The 19,627-nt window shown below is 39.0% G+C and overlaps 1 protein-coding gene across 1 annotated transcript in view; it reads left to right on the forward strand.

Moving 5' to 3' along the window:
- prkcea (protein kinase C, epsilon a) overlaps positions 1–19,627 on the forward strand; it is a 41,416-nt gene that overhangs the window by 4,468 nt on the left and 17,321 nt on the right. The window contains exon 2 of the mRNA XM_044337457.1: positions 16,621–16,684. Within this exon, the coding sequence (XP_044193392.1) occupies positions 16,621–16,684 (64 nt within the window). The remainder of the gene's footprint in view (positions 1–16,620; positions 16,685–19,627) is intronic.

The raw sequence follows: 19,627 nt of genomic DNA on the forward strand, positions 1-19,627 counted from the left end.
ATAATATAGATGGTAATAGGTTGTCAGAGTAGTATCAATGAAGTTTTTCTCTTAAACATTTTGCTCATTTGTGAGTGATTTCTCACTACATACTGTGTTTTTCAAAGTAAGATAAAGACATAACAATAAAAACAGTTTTAATCTTTTACCACAAGCATAATGTAAAACATTCACAGACTGCATCTAAGTTAAATGAATATGCACATTTAATATATGTATTGATAGATTAGACTTTTCTCTTTTTGTGACAAGACTGAGGCTATTTTCAAAAAAAAAAAAAATCCAATAAAACGTAACAGTGTAATAAACAGGGTTGACAAACTACTAATTAGTTGTAATAATTTGTGGATTATTTTTTGTGATTAATTGATTGATTGTTTAGCTCATTAAAAGTCACACAACAGTGGAAAATGCTCATTACAATGTCTAACCACCATTAAAAATCTAAAAGCTGTTCAATTTATAATGATATAAAGCAGCAAATCTGGTATTTAATACGCTGAATTAGCCAAAAATGCACATCCTCATTTAGTTGCTCAATTGAATTTTCAGATAATATCCTAAATCATGAAATATATTACGGCTGCAACTAAAGATGATTTTTGTTTTTGAATCTGTTGATTATTTTAGCCTAAAAAATGTCCTAAAATAGTGGAAAATAGTCATCACAGCTCCACAAAGCTCAAGGTAGCATCTTCATATTGCTTGTTTTATCCAACCAACAGGCTGAAACTAAAATATATTGTATTTATGATGAAATAAAACAGAGAAAAAACAGAAAATGTTCACATCTGAGAAGCTGGAACCAGAGAATGTTTTGGTATTTTTTAAGATTGAAATCAAAATAGTTTTGACGTGCTCTCTCTAGATTTTAATTTAATTAATTTATGAATTGACTACTTGTCTAAGCACTAATAATAAACTTTATTTATATTAAGTGCTTTCCAAAACCCAGAGGAAGAACTCCTGGAAGTCAAGACATGTGAAACTAAAACTCCCAAAAAAGCTTTTAATGGGAAAAATGAAAGACACTTGGTAAGGATCATGACAGAAAGCAGAACAGTGATGTCAGTTAAACATGGAAAATGTACAATAATAAAAAATAAGAGTCTAACTAAATGGCCGTTCAGATGAACATGAGGCTTCGGCTCCGTCTTTCTCACTTCCTCCACCCTTCTGCCGCCTCACTCATCTCCTCTCATTATCTTCCTCTGTCTCGCTGTCTTGTCTCAGCACCACTAGTCTCATCCTCTCTGCTTCCTGTTCTCTTTTGTCTTCCACCACCCCTCCATCCATCTCTCTGGTGGAGCCGAGCGCTGTGGGCCGGGTTCCTGCTCGGCTCCGCTGGTGAAATATTAACCAGGCTTTGATGCTTATTAATTGTCCCACTCAGTAATTGAGATGCTCTGTGGAGCCCATCCCCATGGTGACAATGACAGCCCGTCCCCTTGGTGACAGCCTCTCACCCACAGAAACACCAGAGAGAGAGAGAAACGGGTAGGTGAGAGTTGTGGGGAGATGGAGGGTGGAGGTGGGTAAGAAGAGAGGGAAAAACAACGAAGAACGGTGCCTCGGTGGTTCTTTGAGAAGTCAGAATAATGTAAATTCAAGGCCTTCAAAGGTAGAGAAACAGTTTCAAAGGGAGAGAAAAGGTTTCTTTGTGCTTCATGGCCACTCGTTAAAGAAAATTCCATTTTACTCACCAGCATTATTGTAGAGATTGTGTTTGCAGGTACTCAGCTCAACACAACATTACAGCAATGTCTCCTGGGCAAACCAAAATCAAGCCTGAGACAGGTTTAAACAAGTTTAACTCAGTTATCTAAACTGTTTATCTGACAGCAAAAAGCGAAAGTTTTGAGGTTGAGGTCAAAGCCATAATATCACTAGTTGCAGTAAAAGCTGTGGACCAAAATGTGCCTATAATCATTCATCACAATGTGGAGCTACTCCTTAGATCAACATTAACACAGTGTACCTGTCGGGGTGCACACAGTTAAGGGTAGTATTTGCATTTTATGTGAGCAGTCATATGAATCCAAATCCTGTTATGGTGCGACATACGGTAGTTTATGTTTTCTGTACATTACCTCTTGTATAAACATTTGAACATAAAGCACATTGGGTTTATTTGTAGTGAAATGTGTTATATAAATAAAAATTGGCTTGCTTCGCCTTCGTATAGAGGTGAACCACATACCGCTGTAAACAACACTGTCTGTACATTCCTGTGGTAACTATGGTATGTCAGCAGCTGTGCAATGCAAAGGATGATTACAATGGACCATTTGGCTCAAATCTTTCACCTTTCGCTTCAAAATAAGCAGTTTAGGTTACATTTGGCTGCTTTCACAGATGTTATTGTAAATATTTATGTGGAGTCCCTGCAATGAAGCTGATGAGTTATATTTGGTATAAATATGAATATAAAAATAGGCCAAACCTATTATAGTAGCATCCAGAATATAAATATAAAAAGCTGTAGGCAGACTATGAAAAATTAACAGCGCGACTTCGACTGTCTCGGCCAAAATGATCCTGGTAGTTACTGAAGTCAAATGAAATGTTTTATGACGTTAAAATTGTGACAGATGTGTCACGTTTTGTTGTTTGGCTGCCGCTTTAATGGTTTTCTGTTGGCACCTTTTACAAAACTGATGTAACCAACTGCAGACTGAAATCTCTTTTTCCCCTCCATTCGCCATGATTCAATAAGTAGGGAGGAGGGAACATGATCACATGAAAGAGCCACAAATGAGCCAAAAACAAACACCCCTCTTCCCATATCATCTGGTGTTGTGTTGTATATAACTTTACATACATAATATGTATAACTACATTTATATTAAATATTGATAGAGGACTTAGAAGTAAAGGAAGACATTATCTGGCAGCCATGAGTTGGTCTTTTAAACAATATTTTATAGTGTATTTTTGACCGGTCATTATCTTTTATTGTCCTGATAAGAAAAGCTGATGTGCACACTAGCCACGTAATAAATCAGACGACCAGTAGCCACATGTTAATAACATCAGTTGCTTTAACACATAAGTGTGTTAGAGAGATTAGGGCTAAATATGAGGCAGTTTGTTCTGTCAGTAAACACAGACTGGAGATAAATTATTCTTGGGCCAGCTTAAAACGTTTCCAAGCAGACCTAACACAATAACAATCACTTCATGTATATGCATTTTCCTTGCTCTGTTGTTTTATATTAATATTTATTATGATCTAAACAAGGGATCTTCAGGATTGTGGTAGTCATTGCTAGATATTATGACACCCATGCATACTGTATGTCAACAGTGTTGTAATTTACAAAATGTGTTCATTTTTTTCACCATATCTGCTAAATTAATTGAAATATTATCTGCAGTTATGACTCCTGTTAGGAAAATAATAAATAAAAAGATGGAAATAGGCTGGTTTCATCCACTTTATTTCTAAAATTAGTCTTAAAAGCAGTTCCAGGTAGCACTAAAAGATGTAAAAACTCTTAAATCTTAAGGTTTTTGAAATTGGCATACCCAGAGACGAGATAGAAAGAGAGACAAAGCAGAGGAAGGTGGAAACAGAAGGGCTATGGGGAGGTGAAAGGGAAGAGGAGAGAAGGGCAAGGCTGTGCAAAAGAGGAAATTTGTGATGAAGGAGGGAAGGAGAGAGAGAGAGAGAGAGAGAGAGAGAGGAGGAGATGAGGTGTAGAAGTAAGCTCTGTGTACATGTAAATATTTCAGGCTCGAGGTCGAGAGCTGTGAGGCTGCTGGAAGCTTCTGTGGACTCGAGTCAAGAGACACGATGACAGTGTAATGTTTTCTCACAGGGACAAGGGCCACTTCAGATGTCACCCAGCCACTGTTTGACACTTTGAAGCATCAATGCACATATATAAACACACACACAAACACACACACACGCTCACACGCTCACACTTACCACAGCCAGGATTAATGACTGAATAGCCAATCATTGCCCTATTTTTCACTGTCATTAAAACAGTTTTAATGATTTTTTATTTTACACAATTGTACAAAAACATCTAAACTATGTGAGTTAGCATTTTCTAAACAAAAATACTAAAATAAAATCTAACATATCACTTTTATTACTACTTTACAAGAAAACTATTCTTACTTGGGGTTCACACATTACGCCAAGATGGCGACCCTTTATTGCCAGACTTGTAGTGACACTAGATATTAAGCCTAAATAAGCTATTTTTAACGGGCTACATATTTGTTGTGGTTCAACAACAAGTGAAGCCAGATACAACTGCGTAGCCATCTTGATAGTGTTGACCTTTGAAGAAACGAAGAACCAGAGAGTCCAAAATGGAGGAGGCTAATGTAACTTATCAGCCGTGTTGCACCGTCCGCTTTTATTTAAGCCACAATTTATCGGAGTTTAAACTGCTTCACAAAAAAGGCATGGTTTACAGACGGTTATGAGACAGGAGTTGATTGTACAAATACTTTTTCTTTTCTTTTTTTACTCTTCTGAATAAAATGTATGAACTTGTCCTGTTAGCGCAGTTGCTAATGAGCTTGCTAACTACTGAATGAAATGATCTACAATGCTAAGAACAAAATGTCAGTGGGGAGTTAATGACACACTGAGTTTAGAGAGTTATTAGGCGCATTTTCATTTACCTGTTTTCACATTTTCAATTTGCGTCTAAAAGCTGAGTGGAAATGCAGAAAATTTGAAAAAATCTCCAAATATCACCAAAAAAGGTTTTTACGCTTGGCTGAGGAGCAAAATGGAAACACATGTAGAGAATATTTCATGACGTACTGTAATGCTCCTCCAATTAATACATGAAACTAACTTAAATGCCGTGTTTCTATCATGTTTTTTACATTATTGTTCATCATTTGACGTCTCACTGGCGCTCTTTTGATTACGTCTTCTTGTTGCGTCGCTCTTAACTGGAAAATTAGCACCAACTTTTTATCCATACAACCCAGCTCTTGATATTCGCCAGCATCAATTTTAATCTTTTGCCAATTTTCTGGAAATTCGGCTTAAATTTGTGCTACATTTGGATGGAAACCTAGTTGACCAGTGCTAGCCAGTGCTAGCTAGTTTTCTAGCTAGCTTTAGTTTTTTTAGCTAACTTTCCCTCATGAAATGGCCAAATCAACAGACTGCTTGTGATTTGGACCAATTATCACATTTCATGTTGTGGTAACATTCAGCAAGAATTCAGACAATGCAGTCAGGTGGAAGATGGACAAATCTCACCTGCCAACAAAAATGACTGCAAAACAATTCCCAAATGTTCCCAACTTGAATTCAATCAGTCAGAAGAATACAAGTTGACGCGCTGATCAGACAGCAAAGATGGACATAATCTAACTGAAACATAAAAATGGACACTTTGGAAATTAAACTATATTTTTATGTTAGGGGCTAGCTTGACCCTGGCTTGGTAGCATGTTAGCCATTAGCTTGCTGGTTACAGTAGTAGATGAACATTGCTGTGTCATTTTCTGGTTTGATTTGGCCTTTATGGTATTTTTTTTTTTTTTTTACCTTGAAGAATACCAAGCTAAAGTTGAAAATATCACCCATTACCATTGTAGCATTGCACGTTTGAGTAAGTGGATTGTGTCACCTTAATCCTCGACCCCGCCTTCCCGCTTTTCTGTTTTCAACATGTGATTCTGATCATCCTTGAGGTCACAGCAGTATTGTCACTGGCCCTTTCATTTTCCGACCACCAGACTCCATTCCCTCACCGTGGTAAGTTGCCGGACAATTACATCATGGGCTCCACCCCTTGGTGTCCTGCTGGTTAAGTAGGACAGACTGGACTTAAGATGCGCTGTTGCTACAGTGACAATACACACACACACACACACACACACACACACACACACACAAAGACAAGCACGGTGCTCTGCCCACTGATGCCAAATCAGGTCAACCTTTGGTGTGTGTGATTGTGTGTGTGTGTGTGTATGCTGGAGGGTGTTTCGTCCATGTTCTCAGTGAAAGGGAAGAAACGGGAGGATGTTTGAGAGCTCTGGGACGGCAGGTGACACGCACGCTGTTCGTCCCCTCTGTCTTTTTGTGACCTCAGGAGAGTGTCTATTTTTATATGTTCCCAAAAAAAAAGATGCACTTCAAACAACTTTTATTCTAGCCATGGACAGAGTAGAAATGAAACACGCACTCTGTATTGTCATGTCATTTGCAGACATGTAGTTAGCAGCTAGCTCGCTAGTTAATGAGTGTAAACGGCAGCTGGATAATGAACAGTAGTTCTTCCAGTTTGACCATTAAGTGCATCATATCAGTGTTTCAAGCTTATCACATTAAAAGGTCTGAATCAGGACCTGGTACTCGGGGCCTTGAAGTTGCTCATCCTGTCAGTTTTAACGTTATCATCAGAGGATGTCAGTCAGATATCAGAACTGTGAGCTATGTCAGTTTATCATTACAATGCAGTTATTGGACATGTACAGTACAGTATGTAGCTGTTACCAATAGATATAGCATGTGTGTCAATATAATTAGTATATTTAAAAATATATGCTTTCTTTTTACTGGCAAAGTTAACTTTTCTCTGACTAGTTTGAAAAAGAGGGACATCAACAACAAGCAACTGTATCTTCTTTATCTGACAGTTTTCATGGAAAGAGATGCTTATGATTGTGCTCGATACACACTGATCTCATTTGAGTCGATCACCAACAGAGAGCTGAAGTCATGACGTCACGTAAGCAGCTAGCCTCTACCCCACTAGCTTCTGTAACTCAGTGCAATCCCTCATTCAGCGTTTCTTTCATCGGTTCTTTATGAAGAAATTAAACGCATTCCTGGGGTTTGCTTTCCATATTCTAAGACGAATTGGCAGAACTCGCTTTTAGAAGTTGAAACCTTCACCATTTTCAGTTAAACAATTTATTTTTAGCATGTGTAAAACTACAGCTCCCATGAAAATTTACTGGTGTGGCAGCAAGGATACTTATATCATTGTAACTTGGCTTTACTGTGCAAAAGTTGTGTAGGTTTTTAGATTCTTATCCATTATACAATACCATCAGGGAGGTGTCTGATCGGTCCCAAATTTATTCCACAGCATGACAATGACCCCAAACATAGAGTCGGAGTCATAAAGAGCTATCTTAAGCGACAGGAAGAACAAGGAGTCCTTCAACAGATCCTTTGCCCCCCCCCCCCCCCCCCCCCTCCCCTCCTCCCCTTCCCCCATCATCGAGTCAGTCTGGGATTACATGAAGAGACAGAAGCAACCTTGAAAAACTGTGCGCTAGGAGAACTGCTGCTGTTTTAAAAAGGCAAAACCAAAAATATTGGTTTGATTTAGGTTTCTTTTGTTTACTGAACTCTGTATGAAGTGAATTGATTAATGAAAACTATTCATAGCGTTCTATTTGAAAGCTTCCTCACTTCACTTTTAGTGCCTAAAACTTTTGCACATTACTGTACATATAATTCACCAACTCTTGTCCTGCTGTTATTACTGATATGTCGGACTTAACCGTGACCCCTCGACTCAGTCATGGTCTGGACGTGACGTTTAACCTGCGATGATTATATTATCAGATCATTTTTTAGTGCCATCCTTGTCTAAACAAAGAGAGAGGTCAACACTACATACATGTTAAGAAAGGCTCTGCACTAAGACTCGGTTATTTATATAACTACAAATGTCACTTTGTCACATTTTGAATGACATTTTCTCACTTCTGGAGCAGAACCTGAAAGTTCCGGTTTCACTTCAGCTCTATATACAGAGCTGGAGAGTCACAATTTAAGTCATAATCGCAGTATAAGTCAGAAAAAAAAATCGATATTTTCCTCAAATCGGCCAGCCCTTATACAACAGGGCTTCCTTTCCACAGCTTGAGCTGATATAGAGTGTGTTTTCATTTAGACTGATCCAACAGCGCTGACTGATCTTCAGGCTGTCTGCCAGTCCATCTGGATATCACACACTCGCCTTGAATGACTGTGATGTCTAAGACGATTGAACGGACAGAGTGCTTTGATTGAGAACGTCCATTCTTTTAAATCTAACTCTCCACCTTCTACAGTAGTTACTGTACACTACTACTGGACCGACGGACCTGTCACTAGAGCCGAGGAGGAGGGGCGGGGGGGTTTGGATGGCAGGCTATGTTGCATGCAAGCACCAAATCTCACCCATCCTCCCTCTCTTCACCACCACCACCACCACCACACAGCACAGCTCCTCTTACATTATTAGCCGTCTGTGATGTTACATTAAAGATGCATGACTCTCACGCTGTCTCACTCAGCATGGGCCTCCTGTGTATGTGCGTGTGTGTGTGTGTGTGTGTGTGCGTGCAGGGGGACATGCTTGAGTTGCCGATAGAGAGAAGGACACACATATGCAAACACATACACACACACACACACACACACACACACACACATAGGCATGTTATTGTGTGAATGCGGTCGAGCTCCCTCGAAGCCGAAATTTGTTATTTGACAGATGGAAGTGGGAGGTTGTCACTGAGACTAAACGCTCCTGAGAGAGACAGAGAGAGCTGTCTGGTTGGGCAGAGATAGCGAGCTAGATGGACAAAGAGTGGGAGGGGGTTAGCTCCACAGTATTGATATAATGCAAGCTTTGAGTGGCCTGTCTGCTTGGTTGAGTGCTTCTCTGTGCTGCTGCAATATGGTGCGTGTGTGTTTATTCTATCAGGAATGTGTGTGTGTGTGTGTGTGTGTGTGTGTCGTTGTAGCCCGTTTGTATGCGCGGAGATGGAACGAACGCAAAGAGAGTTAAGCTTGTATGTGTGTTTAACGCTAACCTCCCTCTGAAGTCCATTTTAAAATCCCCAGTCACACACACACACACACACACACACTGCTTCCTGTGCATGTGTGTGTGTGTGTGAGGGAAAGAGAGAGAGAGAGAGAGAGAGGGGGCTTGTGAAGTTATCCGTCTCCTTGGCTGTATCAGTGTCCTAATTGGACTAACAAGATTAATGAGGCGAACTAGATTCTCCAGCTCTGTCCTCCCATGTTTTGTTGCCAGGGCGGGGAGCCACACAGTGCACGTGTGTGTGTCTCTACACAGCAGGTTAAATCCAAGTCACGTTACAATTCATTAAACAGGGGTATTGACGTGGATAAAATCTTCTAACACGGTATATGTAATTTTAAAAGTGCTTAAACAATTAGTCGATTAATCAGTTAGTCGGTTGAATTAGTCGGTTGACAGAAAAACTGTTGTGATAATCAATTAATAGTTTTCTCAGGCAAAAAAAGCCAAACATTCACTTCAGCTTCTAAAATGTATGATCATTTATTTGATATCATTGTAAACTGAATATTTTGGGGTTTTGGACAATTGGTCGGACAAAACAAGTGTTTTGAAGACATCATTTTATGATTCAGTGCGTTTTCTAGAACATGGAGAATAACCAAATGAGCCATTTTTGACTAATACATTGAATTAAACACCTGAAAACTCAGCTGATGCTCAATCTTATAAATCCAATGCTGCCGTAAAGCAGTCATGCTCATTGATTTGCATCGTTGCCTGCAATGGCCTAATACAACCATTGATATTTAAACCTGCATCAATTGATCTTTTGGCCACTTGCGGGCAGAGGGACACGCTGGAAGCACAAAATTGACATATTGTCACTTTAAGATGAAACGGTCAATGTGTTAGCAAACAGATACCAGGGAACATTCATTTGGAGTCAAGTTTCTGTCCACTTAATAAATAAAAACTCCAATATTCACTCACTGTTTAGCTTTGTTTTGCTCTCCACCAACTCCTGAGGGAGATGTCTGGCTCTTTAAAAGCCGAATGCTCTACTAAGTTCACAGGCTTTGTCTGTCTGGTGCGGAGCGTTTAGTGCACAGTGGGTTTATCAGAGCTTTTCCATCAAAAACAGCTGCCAGATGTGACTGAAAACAAGCAGGCGGGTAAAAAAAATCCAAAACAAAACAATGAGCTAAAAGGCTCTAAAACTCTCAAGCTGATAATAAGACACAACAAATGTAAACAGTAGAAACTAGAGCTGTAGCGATTAGTTGATCAAATGATTAACCTTTAAAGTAATTATTTTGATAATCGATTAATCGTTTCTCAAATGTGAATATTTTCTGGTTTCTATGAAAGTAAACCGAATGTCTTTGAGTTTTGGACTGTTGGTCGAGACAAAAGACATCTGAGGATGTCAAGTTGGTCCTTGGAAAACAGCCGTTTTTCACATTTTTCTGACATTTTATAGACCAAACAACTAATCGATTAATCGAGAAAGTAATCCACAGATTAATCAATAATGAAAATTATCGTTAGTTGCAGCCCAAATAAAAACTGTTTGAGACTGGTGCACATAAAAAGATAAAAAAAATCTAACAAAACTAATAAAATAAAATAAAATAAAATAAAGTAAGAACTAGCCAACGCTCCCAATTTTCACAGGAGTCTATTTTTAACTCTTTCTCCTGCTGTTCTCCTGTTTGGTAATTTCTCCCATCAATCTCCCTGATTTCATAGTGATACAAATCAAATAAGTGTTTCTCAGTTTCTGTGTGGGATAAGTGTCGTAGTACCTTAACCAGCCCGCTGTCATGGTGTAAAATGTACCAGTAGTGGATGGGACACTGCGGGCAAAATAGTTGAAAATATGGCTTTTCTACATGTTTATGCTTGTTGAACACGTGGTTTTATACTTATTTGATACTAATTTCCTTCATTTCATTTCGGTGCACCATGAAACCAGCGTTTCACTCAACATAATTAATGTTAATAGTTACACCTGTGTTTGGCAAGTTAAATTGTCCTCTGTGACAAAAGTCAGTTGACTAAACTGTTGTCCCATGTGGCACATCAAATGCAAACAATATTTAAGTGCCAATAGCTGATCAATTATTGTTTATGAGCTGCCATATTTCCAGAAAATATTATGTAGGTTGCGTAGCCACATTTTACTTTTTTATGTTCATGTATTTACCGTCTTACAGAGTGCTTTCAACTTGAAAACTGATATAATACAGATCTCAACAGAATTCCCTGAGTGAAGGTTAAAGGGTCACTTCCATAAAGTCACGGAAAAAAATATATTTTCCTGTTTTTCCCGCTCCCCAGTGGCACCCAGCCCTGCAGAGAGTTGTGTTTTATTTGCCAGGATTAGAAAATATCCATTACTGAGACGTCTGCTGTCACCTTGAAGTGAAATGGAGGTGAAGAAAATTTCGTTTGAGGCACTTAAAGCATTTAAAAAATTACACTGGAAAAACATAACAGCATCTTTCCAGAAACACTGTCCCTGTTAGTCAGAATAATACACAATCCTCAATGTGAATCGTTATCAGTGGAAACTATTAACTACTAAATACTGAAAATTGCCTGCAGTCAGGTCTGTGGATATAATACTTACATATACATAATATATACCTTTATTATATAATATACCGGCTACAGCTACAGTATTTTGCAGGCTCCCATCAAAAAAAAAAAAAAAAAAAGGTTCAGCAGTGCTGTAGCCATAGAAACGTCTGTTGCTAGGATACATGGCTACACTGTAGTAAAGCGGTAACCATAGAAATGTCTGCATAGCTAACATCAGCATCTGTTTATTTAGGATTAATAAGGATTTCTGACGCTATCACTGCTGATTCTTAATATATTTTTTTAATGCAGCTACACTTTGACCTTCTCAGATATGATCTGATTTGATATTATCTCATTATTTGACTTACCATGATTGCACCAACCTGTAAGGGGATTCAAAGCCTTTATAGATGTTTTTCTGTATATTCCATAGGGCTGATTATTATTTTCTCAATTAATCGATTAATTGTTTTGTCTATAAAATGTGAAAATAGTGAAAAATGCTTGTTATACTTTCCCAAAGTCAAAGGTGACATCTTCAAATGTCGTGTTTTGTTCCAAACCCCAAATATAATCAGTTTACTATCATGTATGACAAAGAAAAACATCAAATCACAACATTTGAGAAGCTGAAACCAACTACTTTGTGGCATTTTTACATTTTAAAAAAAGATATTCAAATGAATAGCAACTGATTAATCTTCTGTTCCTGCTCACCAATCGATTAATCGACTAAACGTTTCAGCTCTAATGTTCCACCGCATCAGCCTGTGACACTAAATAATCAATGCAATGCTGTGCTGTGGCATTTTTCTTCTAACTAACTTCTAACAAATTTGCACAAGTATGTAAATAATGCAGTTGTAGTCAACAGCTTTAGTAGTGGCGGTATAAAAAAAACACCTGCTTTACCTCTTTAACATATATCTAAAATAATGCACTGGATTATTGGTTTTAGTAGATTGTTTTGCCATTAAATTATTTTCCATCCTGCCAAAGATACAGTTCTGGAGAAACATTGAGAGTCTGTGCTGATTTCAGATTTTTTGGCATCATATTGAACACTGGCATGATCCAATTCATCCTCAAGTGTGAAGTAGTAGTAAAAAAAAAAAAAAACAAGCTTGAAGACACCTCACAACTCAAGTGGCCCGTAACCACCGGCGACAGACCCGAGAGCGCTAAGTCGATCACGGCGCCGTCCGTTTGTTCCGCTCTGTTCCAAAATCACATCTTTCAGCTAAAATCCCGCCGAGATGCTCTGTTATGCAAGAGGTTACATTTTGGGGGATTAGCACATGGTTTTCAAGGGCAGACATCAAGAATCCGATGGCGTTTATAGGTCACAAATCCCGGCAGTCGTTATGTGTCATACACACAACAAAATGACACTGGATGAGATGTACGACACTCTCTGTGTCTTTTATTGTATTTTCTTTCAGATATGGTACATTCCTTGATGGTCATCACACAATAAAAATGTTATAATAACTCTAACTTTTATTTATAAAGCAGTTTTCAGTTTTATTGTTATTTATTTCTGTACTTTCATAGATCAGACTGAAATAAATAATCAAATAAAATAAAATGAAGGAATTAAATTAATGTTTCTTCTTTCTTAACATGTGTTGCCAACTTTAGACTTCTAAACCACAAAGGAGAATAAAGCCGGTAGCATTTTATTTATTCTGTTAAGGGAACATAACCAGGCAAAAATTGAAAAAAAAATGAGTCCACACATTGTTTCTTCTTCCCAGAAAAATTGGTCCTTTGTCATTATTTTTAAGGGACACATTTCCAAACAGACACTCACATGACATGATTTTTCTCTCTGTAATTTTAATTTCAGCTCAGACTTTTCCCTCACATTCATAAGATTTATCCAACCTCTTAAACAGTGTTCATGTTCTTTTTTATTATATTTGTTTCTTTGATTTGGTTCCAACCTGCAGCCTTTTCTCACCTCAGTTCTCTAAATTGTGTTAGTTTGTATATCAAAATCTAAACAATCTGTTTCTAGACGATAACTGACTAATTACACCGGCGTTATGTTGCTTCTCTTATTTGTTTCTGGCTCGTAAACAATCTGATATCAGAAGTAACTTCACCGCGTTTGCCCGAGGTTCCATATGTCCTTTGGATCACAATGCTGTAAATTCCCACATGATGTTGTGCCGTCGCTGCTGTAGCTGCATGTTATGCACGCAGTGTATCTGATGGTGGGTGGGGTGGAGTAGAGGGGGGGGGAGGAGGAGGGGGAGGGGGAGGGGGAGGGGGAGGTGGGTGGGAAGTATGGTATTTTGCTGTTTCACATTTGTTTGTGTGCAATCTTTGTGTCTCATGTTCAGCAATGCATGGCCACGTATGTGTGTGTGTGTGTGTGTGTGTGTGTGTGTGTTGTTGGCTGTGTGTGTGAGTCTGTCTGTTGCATAAGAGGATCTGCTGCTGTCCCAGAGCTTAACTAAGGATTTAAACCTCTCTTTCTCACTCTCTCTCTCTCTCTCTCTCTCTCTCTCTCTCGCACTCTCTCGGTCTCTCTCTTCCTGTGTCGCCCGTCTCTCTAGCGCTCTCTGTTGCACTCTCTCTAATCTCTGTAATTGCACATATATCGGAGGGTGGTGATGTCATTATTTTGTTGAATCAGCCTGCGTGTATGCAGATTGTATGTTTGCTGATCTTGTGATGCTTGAGCAGGAACATTTATTTTTACTCGGCGTGCATTAAGAAGTTTCCCAGAATGAAATAGCCTCCATCTTGAAGACACCTGCTCACACAGAGTGACGAAAGGACTCATTATGATTTGTAATTTAAACTGTCTTTAACCACAGAATATTCATATATATATATATGTGTGTGTGTGTATATATAAATGAGACATTTGATGATTTAATCAGCTGTGCTTTTGATGTATTGAGTCAGTTTTACTTTATGTAACTTATGTCCTGTATGTAGAGGATTAATGGATTATGACACAGGTGCTGTATATCAAGTAGTGACATCATTCCCTATTTCAGCAGCTTTGCTTCTTCAGTTATCTTCCAACGCCTAGTCTTGTGTTTTTGGCAACTTTTAACGTCCCTGAGTGTAAGAACGGACATTTCATTTCTTACCATTTTACAGTCTGTTGACAGAGAGGATCGGCCTCAGTGGTGTTCTAAAAAAATACGAGGTTTGGATGAGACTCCGCAAGCTTTACTTTGTCCAACATGCAATGCTGCAAATTTGCTGGCTGTAAACTCTTCACAGCACCAGAACATTTTGTCAAGGAAGGATTCAGCCAACACAATATCTCATATATTTAGTATCTTATTAAATTTATTTTGCAGTCCTAAAGCGTTTTATCGGCGCTGTGGTTAATAATATCAACTTTGATGACATGCAGAAAGTTAATGTCATACCTTAGTAATGTCTGTATGAAAATGATCTCCTCCTGCCGGCCTGTTTCCTGCTCAAACAAGCTGCGAGACGAGACAAAAATGTGCTGCTGCTGGATTTCTGCTCGCACTTCCAAAATCCTCTGTCTATAAATGTGTGTACAGGGAGTCATTTGTGCATATGAATTAGTATTTGGTATTAGAACTACAATGATTTATCGGTCGACTGAAAATAAATCAGCGACTATTTTGACAGTAGATTCATCATTTTCAGTCATTTTTTAACAAAAAAAATGCCAAAATTCTCTGGTTCCAACTCCTCCAATGTGAGGAATTGCTGCTTTTCTCTGTTTTATATAATTGTAAACTGAATATCTTTGGGTTTTGGACTGTTGGTTGGACAAAACAAGATATTTGAAGACGTCACCTCGGGCTCTGTGAAACTGGGATGGATTTTCTTTGTTCCCTGCTGTTTTCTGATGTTTTATAGACCGAACAATTAATTGATTAATCAAGAAGATAAACAACAGATTAATCGATAATGAAAAGAATCGTTAGTTGCAGCCCAATTCGGTATCATGAATTAGTAATTTGTACCCACATATAAAAAATTTGCGTGCATGATTTGTGCCCCTAAATGCTGCGTGTGCGCGCCATGCAGGCGGCTGGCACCTTTTTTATTTCAACCCAAGCACTGCTTCTCACTCTACATACTCCCAACTTCCAACAGGGGTTTACTTCTGACAAAACATAGATAAAACATAAAATATGTGACTCACATGCAGTGTTTCCCCTATAATTATACAGGCCTGGTTGGCCACCGGGCCAAAAAAAATCTTTTCTTTAACGCCAAAAATAATGCCAAATATCCATTCATTCAGAAATCAATAATCATTTGCGTTCGGGAGCCTCTGTGCGGTGCTGCTCAGAAATGTGAGTCAAGTGAGTGTCGTTGCCTTGGAAACTCTTGATGCGATGTTGAGTGCCTCGTCTCATTTCGTTTTTTCGGTACGTACCACCGGGCCTGAAAAAAATCATCTAGGGGAAACACTGCACACGTGTTAACAATTAGAATTAAGCTAGCAGTGATTCTGTGCAGCAACAATGAAGTTGACAACAAAGCATGATGATGATGATGATGATGATGATGATGATGATGATGATGATGATGTAATGATAGTGGGGAAGGTGATGACATGGGTTATAAAGATGAGGATGATGGTGATACTAGTAGAGGCAGCAGTGACCTCAATTCCACCTGCTATCAACATGCAACGTGTATCTGTATATCTGAATAAGGAAAAAACATATGAATGCAGCTGTAAATATACGCTGAACACGTCGCGATCGGACAGACCACGTTCTTATGGGAAAAAAAAAAAAAAAGCGTCTAGCAAGTTGAATCTCTCCTAACTTCACCTCTTCCTGCTGGCTTAAGAGAGTCCAGCAAAAAAGCTAGAGAGGACAACTTCCTCTGCAAAGGAAGAAGAAGTAGAGCACATACAGCACCGGTGCTTCCTTCGTGTCTCGGGGCGTCCTGTTTCTGGAGAAATCCGCCAGCTCCGCCCGCCTAATCTGCAAATTAAAATCCAATCATAAGTGCAGAATTGAGAAAAAGAGCAAAAGCAAAGTCAAAAGTCTGTGGTCAGATGTCATTAAAAACACATTAATACCAGGTGTAAACGGGGGTCTGTGACGATGTGATGCTGAAGATGGTGATGTTAACGCAGATAATGAAGCGAGTGTAACGCTGGTGAAGATAATGACCTCTTCCATGTGCGCTGGTGTGTTTGTTTTGCTGGAGGAAAGCCCCCCCGCTGCACTCACTGTTCAGCTGTGTTATTTCTCACCGCTTTACTCTCTTGTTTTCTCTCTCGCTTTCTTTGTCTGTTCAGATTGACTTGGAGCCAGAGGGGAAGGTGTACGTGGTCATTGATTTGTCTGGATCTTCCACTGAGGGTAAGAATATGCAACACACTCTTTTACCAACAAAAAAAAAAACAACAAAAAAAACAAACAAAACAAAAGAGAAGGCGAGAAAAGAGAAAAAAAACACATCAAAGCACACATGCATTCACTCAGGCCTTTGGTTGGTTGTTCCTCTATCAGCCGTCTCAGCTACTAAAATCACCTCATCTCAGTGTAACGTACTTCATTTGAAATCTGAGATCCATCAGCCTCCAGACAAACAAATCATATTCACCTGAAGCTCCTTACAGAGCTTTTTAGTTAGTGTTGTGACTTATTTAAAGCTGTAAATACAATATTGACTTATTATGGTTTGTTAAGTCGATGTAGTGAACTTTTTAGCAAACAGTTGCCTGTTTACACATCCAGCAGACACAAAGCAACAGTAGTATTTATTTCAAGGATTCATTCTCCTTTTACCTCTGTTTTTAGTCTCCACCAACTCCTGAGGGAAATATCTGCCTCTATAGCAGCAAAATGCTCCACTATGTTCACCAGCTAGTTGCTAACTGTCTGCCTTTTTTGTGCTGAGTGTTCACTGGGCTATAAGAGCTTTTTAGTTTGCAACAGCTGCCTTCTGTGGCTTGAAATGGGTTTGATTAGAGAGCAGCGAGGGTGAGCCAAAACATCAAAGATGTGGGCTGTAAAACCCAAACAAGTTTAAACGAGCTGAGAAACACTACATAGAACTGAGGGGAACTAAAGAGTGGGTGATAATTCTCTGGGTTCGTCACCTTATCAGTCATTTAAGGGGACATATCATGCTTTTTTGTGATTTTGTGTTATTTACACACTGTTATGATGTCAGATATCTATATTAAACATCGTCAAAGTTCCAAAACTTGAGGTGAACGTATGTAGAAATGCTCCCTGCAATGTTTTTTATACCTATAAACTGCCCATAAAAGGACAAGGTTGATGCATGGGTTGTTTGCGTTGTCCACTTTTATGTTTCGGATCAGATTTTGGCTCCAACATGTACGGATGTATTTGAGAAGTTTCCATTTTGTGCAAAGAACAAGAAAAAAAGAGTGTAATCCTACTACTGTACTATTGTTAATGTAACTGCAGAGAGTCAACTTCTGGAAACTAGCCAATCAGAACAGAGCAGCTCATCAGGAGGGGGGCCTTAAAGAGACAGGAGCTAAAATAGAGACAGAGGCTGAACTGAGGTGCTGCATAAAGGACCAGTATTAGTTAAATAAGGAGTTTGAGAGGAGGAGTCATGCAAATACATTCCAGTAGAGCCCCAGAATAAAAATATATATGTAAAATGTGCATAATGTGTGTCCTTTAATGGGTGATTAATCCTTACTTAAGCTGTCAGAGAGCAGAGAGAGTGTATTCTTTAGGATTTACGCTATTTGTTTACGGAGAAAAAACATTCACAATCACACTATATTATGGCCATAAAGAAGTCAACGAATGTTATTGAATGTGAAGAATGCAACAACATTTTTGAATAGTGATTTTTGACTGTTTTTTTAATAAATACTTGTCAAATTTTACCCCTCTATGTACAAAAATATGTACACAACTGCACAAAAATAAAAAAATATTTCCATTTTTGTAGATTCTGGGTCAGGAAAAGTGGTGGCGGTTGTGTTTAGAGTGTTTTTATTCCTCTTAAATGTAAAAATGGATCAATTTTGACCTTAACAAAGAGAAGTAAACATCTCTGTACTGCTGCCAGGCTGTTCAATGAACCTGGGTCACAGAAGCCTTTGAAAACGCCTCTCCACATCCAGATACGCTTTGGAGCACATTTCAAACATTAGAAATACTGCAGCTTTAACATAACACACTGTACATACAGCGTTGCCCATTACTGCCAGTCTGCTGCTTTGAAACCAGAGGCCACAGAGTGAGATGGAAAGATTACTATAACAAAAAAAAAAAAAGAGGTCAAACATGAAGGCTCAGGCCTTCCTGTTTTCCTAGAAAGTTACTCAACAGGATTCATAGAACTTATTTTTCTTCACTATCTTGTTCCATGTTTCCTTCTCCTCTATTTGTTTGTATTGATTAATCGTGGAAACATGCGGAACGTCTCTCTCTCAATTAGCCTCTCCGTACACAGACGGGAACACTCGCTCACTCACATGCCGCCTGATAAGAGTGATTTTCACCTGCACCTGTGTATCTTCACACCTGGTTATAAATAGAAACAGTCCTCTGCCTTCCAGTGAAAGCGTGCACATATATGTATGTGTGTGTCTGTGTGTGTGTGTGTGTGTGTGTGTGTGTGTGTGTGACTGTGTAGAGGAGGGTCCAGAAGAGAAAGCTCAGCAGTATAACAATAGAGTATAGTATATCTCTGTGTAGATGGATCAAGAGAGCAGTAAAGAGCGAAGAGAAATGGAGTAGATTCTTAAAATAGTAGGTGAGATTGAGCCATGGATTACACACACACACGTATGCAGACTCAGGCATCCGTGTCTTGCCCTCCTCATCGATGATTGGACACTCCGATGTAACCTCACGACCCACTCTCCGCCCACTCCTGAACTTCCTCCGAGTTCATCTGGCTTGAGTGCTCGTCAAGTTAATGTATGCTGATAAAAACAAATGGTGTGTGTGTGTGTGTGTGTGTGTGTGTGCTGACGTGAGGGATGGAGAGGAGTAAAGGATGGAGAGATGGAGGGTGAGAACTAGAGGAAGAGGTGGTATTTTTAGCAGATTTATTTTTTTTTTTTTCCCCTGGTGCAATCTGTTGTATGCATGCAGCTTCAGAGGCTGGAAGGACGTGTTCCTCTCCAGTTTTTTTTTTTCCTCTTTTCTCCTCTCCTTTCCATCCTTCTGCATCTGTTGGTTTCAGGAAGTGAATAACAATAATCTGACCTAATCTGACCATCTGCAGTCTTTGTTTCTGATTTCCCTGCACCCTGTTTCTCCATCCTTTGCTCTTCCGTTAAAATATTCTCTTCAAAGCTT

The sequence above is a fragment of the Thunnus albacares genome, chromosome 20 (assembly GCF_914725855.1).
Source record: "Thunnus albacares chromosome 20, fThuAlb1.1, whole genome shotgun sequence".
Classification (NCBI taxonomy): domain Eukaryota; kingdom Metazoa; phylum Chordata; class Actinopteri; order Scombriformes; family Scombridae; genus Thunnus; species Thunnus albacares.